The sequence below is a fragment of the Uranotaenia lowii genome, chromosome 1 (genome assembly GCF_029784155.1).
Source record: "Uranotaenia lowii strain MFRU-FL chromosome 1, ASM2978415v1, whole genome shotgun sequence".
Taxonomy (NCBI): Eukaryota; Metazoa; Arthropoda; class Insecta; order Diptera; family Culicidae; genus Uranotaenia; species Uranotaenia lowii.
The window spans coordinates 156,793,127-156,796,220 of record NC_073691.1 but is presented as its reverse complement, the minus strand read 5'-3'; the positions used below and the strand labels follow the sequence as shown (position 1 = coordinate 156,796,220).

Sequence of the window (3,094 nt, the reverse complement as noted above, 5' to 3'; positions counted from 1 at the left end):
TTGTGGTCTTTCTCAAGGGAACTGGAAGTTTATTGTATTATAAATTATTTTGAGCATTGTTTGTGAAACTATTCTAAAATGTGTAAACTCACTTGTCTGTCTGCTGTTATTGTCAATATCGTTTTTTTCCAACGGCTAGGTGTCCAGTATTTGCAGCTCTGTGGGGGGTATTGTTGTTATTACATTTACAGTTTGAATTTTGAATTTGAAATCTTACAATTTGAACCGGATAGAAAAGAATATTTTTCATCCGATTTCCTATGGTTGCACTTTTAACGTACTTTTTGAATTATGGATATTGTGTTATGTGGAATGTGTGGGTATTGTTGGAGGTTGAGCTTTCTGAGTTGGTAAGTGGGATTGGAATCGTTGTGATGTGTGAGTTTTGGTTATTATTTATACTATTGCTATTGGTGGATGGTTGTTTGGGTTTTACGGATTGTAGTATGCCTGTGTATGTTGCACTTAAGCTAGCTGTATCGGTCCTATAGTTTACGGTATTTGTGGTATTGGTGATATGACACATCTCCAATACCCGCAATGTTGATGTGTATTGCGCTCTGTCTATGATTTTGGCTCTGTTGTGGTCGAATCGATGTTGCGTGTTGATAACGTGATCAGTCATAGCTGTAGTATCTCCGAGCTTCTTCTTGATTTCCGCTGTGTTGGTAACTCCGGTTGTCAATACTTTTTCATATCGGTTGACATCTGATTTGTGACCGTACATCCTCTTTGTGAGTGTATTGGTGCTCATTCCGATGTACACCTTCTCGCAGTCACGGCATGGAATGCTGTAGATGATCTTTGACTGCTGAGCCGGCAATATGGGATCTTTGACGATCGGAAAGAGTTTTCCGACGTTGTTGATCGTTTTTTGGGCGAATTTAACATTTAAAAATTCTTTTTTCAGGTCTCTGATTATTTTGGCTGTGAGCGATGGTATGTATGATAAAGTGCGGTAGTTGAAATCGATGGATGTTCCGGATTGTGTTGGCTGAGTGATTGTGGATGTTGTGTTTACGGATGCCGGTTCGATGTTTATGCTGGATTGTTGCTGGTTGATAGACGGTGTTTGCTGATTCTGTCGTTCTTGGCTGACTGGTGTTAATTGGTGACTATGCTGCTGGTGTATGGATGGATTTGGTTGGTATGATTGCTGATGTTGGTCGGATGAAACTGGGTCGTTATGCTTCTGATGTATGGATGGATTTGGTTGATATGGTTGCTGATGTTGGTCGGATGAAACTGGGTCATTATGCTGCTGTTGTTGGATGTCGGTTGATGGTGGGTGGTTCGGTTGTTGTTGTTTTGCTAGTGTTGATTGATGGTTCGGCTTGTTTGCTGTATTGGATGATGGTTGTTGGTTCTGTTTATGATTTTTTCAAAATTCAAACTGTAAATGTAATAACAACAATACCCCCCACAGAGCTGCAAATACTGGACACCTAGCCGTTGGAAAAAAAACGATATTGACAATAACAGCAGACAGACAAGTGAGTTTACACATTTTATAATAGTTTCACAAACAATGCTCAAAATAATTTATAATACAATAAACTTCCAGTTCCCTTGAGAAAGACCACAAAAAAATGGTCGAAACGTCGGGTATTTCAAATAAAACGTTGTTTGATTAAAATCTCAGACCGTAAAAAGCCAAAAATTATTATTCAAAAACATCTTCCCGGTCGAAAACATAAATCTAACCTTAAATATTTAATGTTCGTCGCGTCGCACACTATCGAGTTCACCGCGTTTTTATTTAGAGCAAATACATCCTAACGTGGCATTTTCATACACATACAATGTACTTAGCACCGGTGCAACTCACCGAATTTTACCGCGCGTTTATGACGAGGAGAGCAAAACGTCCTAACGTGGCATTGTCATACACGTACAATGCACAATTATATCGCGCGCTTAAAATGAGAAGAGCAAATGGTCCTAACGTGGCATTGTCGTACACGTACAATGCACAATTTTATCGCGCGCTTAAAATGAGAAGAGCAAAACGTCCTAACGTGGCATTGTCAAACACGTATAACGCACTTGGCGCCGATGAAACTCACCGAAGTTTTTCACGCGTTTAAAAGAGAAGAGTAAGAACGATCTGACGCATTATGCAAACGGGGAGAGAAAGAGGAAAAGAAAGGAAAGAAAATACGCATCCGATCGCGCCTCGCTTGCCTGATGTACACTTTTCCCAAGCAACTGAACGGAGGAGGAAATCACCATTGTTGCCCTCTTGCTCCAACAGCATTAATACGCTTTATTTATTAACACCGACGACCGACCGAACCTAATCACGTCAATTATCACCACGCACACACACACACACACTCACACACACACACACACACACACACACACACACACACACACACACACACACACACACACACACACACACACACACACACACACACACACACACACACACACACACACACACACACACACACACACACACACACACACACACACACACACACACACACACACACACACACACACACACACACACACACACACACACACACACACACACACACACACACACACACACACACACACACACACACACACACACACACACACACACACACACACGCAGAATTATGTTAACTTGATGATGATTGAGGATTTTTGAATTTTGTTTGCGTTTTATGACAAATATGATTCAATCTCTTTACCTTGAAAAACAAATAGTTTTATCATTTTGATCACATATTTTACAGACATTTTAAAAAATCATTCCCTAGATAGCGCTAGCTTAAAAACAAAATTACTCACCAGATGTCGGTAGCACAAGGTACGCGAACCTTTTCTAAACTCTACTAGTGACATCTGTATGTCACTAGCGGAATTTTTTAGAACCACCATGCACTGACGCGTCATCACACAACCATTGCAAAACCGAAAAATAAGAATTCTTAAATTACCTGTTATCTGCGACAATTTTACCTAGACCTCCATAACCGTCAGTAGCACAAACACCTCAGCCACGCTCCAAATGAAATTATTTATCAAAAGCACATATTTAACACCTGAAAATCGGCTTAATAAAATCTGATACTAAAAAAAACACTTTCAGCTT

The 3,094-nt window shown here is 40.1% G+C and overlaps 1 protein-coding gene across 1 annotated transcript; it reads right to left on the bottom strand.

Annotated features, from left to right (window-relative positions):
- Positions 1-289: 289 nt before the first annotated feature.
- LOC129738065 (uncharacterized) lies at positions 290-2,844 on the bottom strand. Its single transcript, XM_055729246.1, has 2 exons — positions 2,791-2,844; positions 290-1,366 (listed from the first exon to the last, which is right to left on the bottom strand). Exons 1-2 carry the CDS (start codon positions 2,842-2,844, stop codon positions 290-292), a joined length of 1,131 nt encoding a protein of 376 aa, XP_055585221.1.
- Positions 2,845-3,094: the final 250 nt, after the last annotated feature.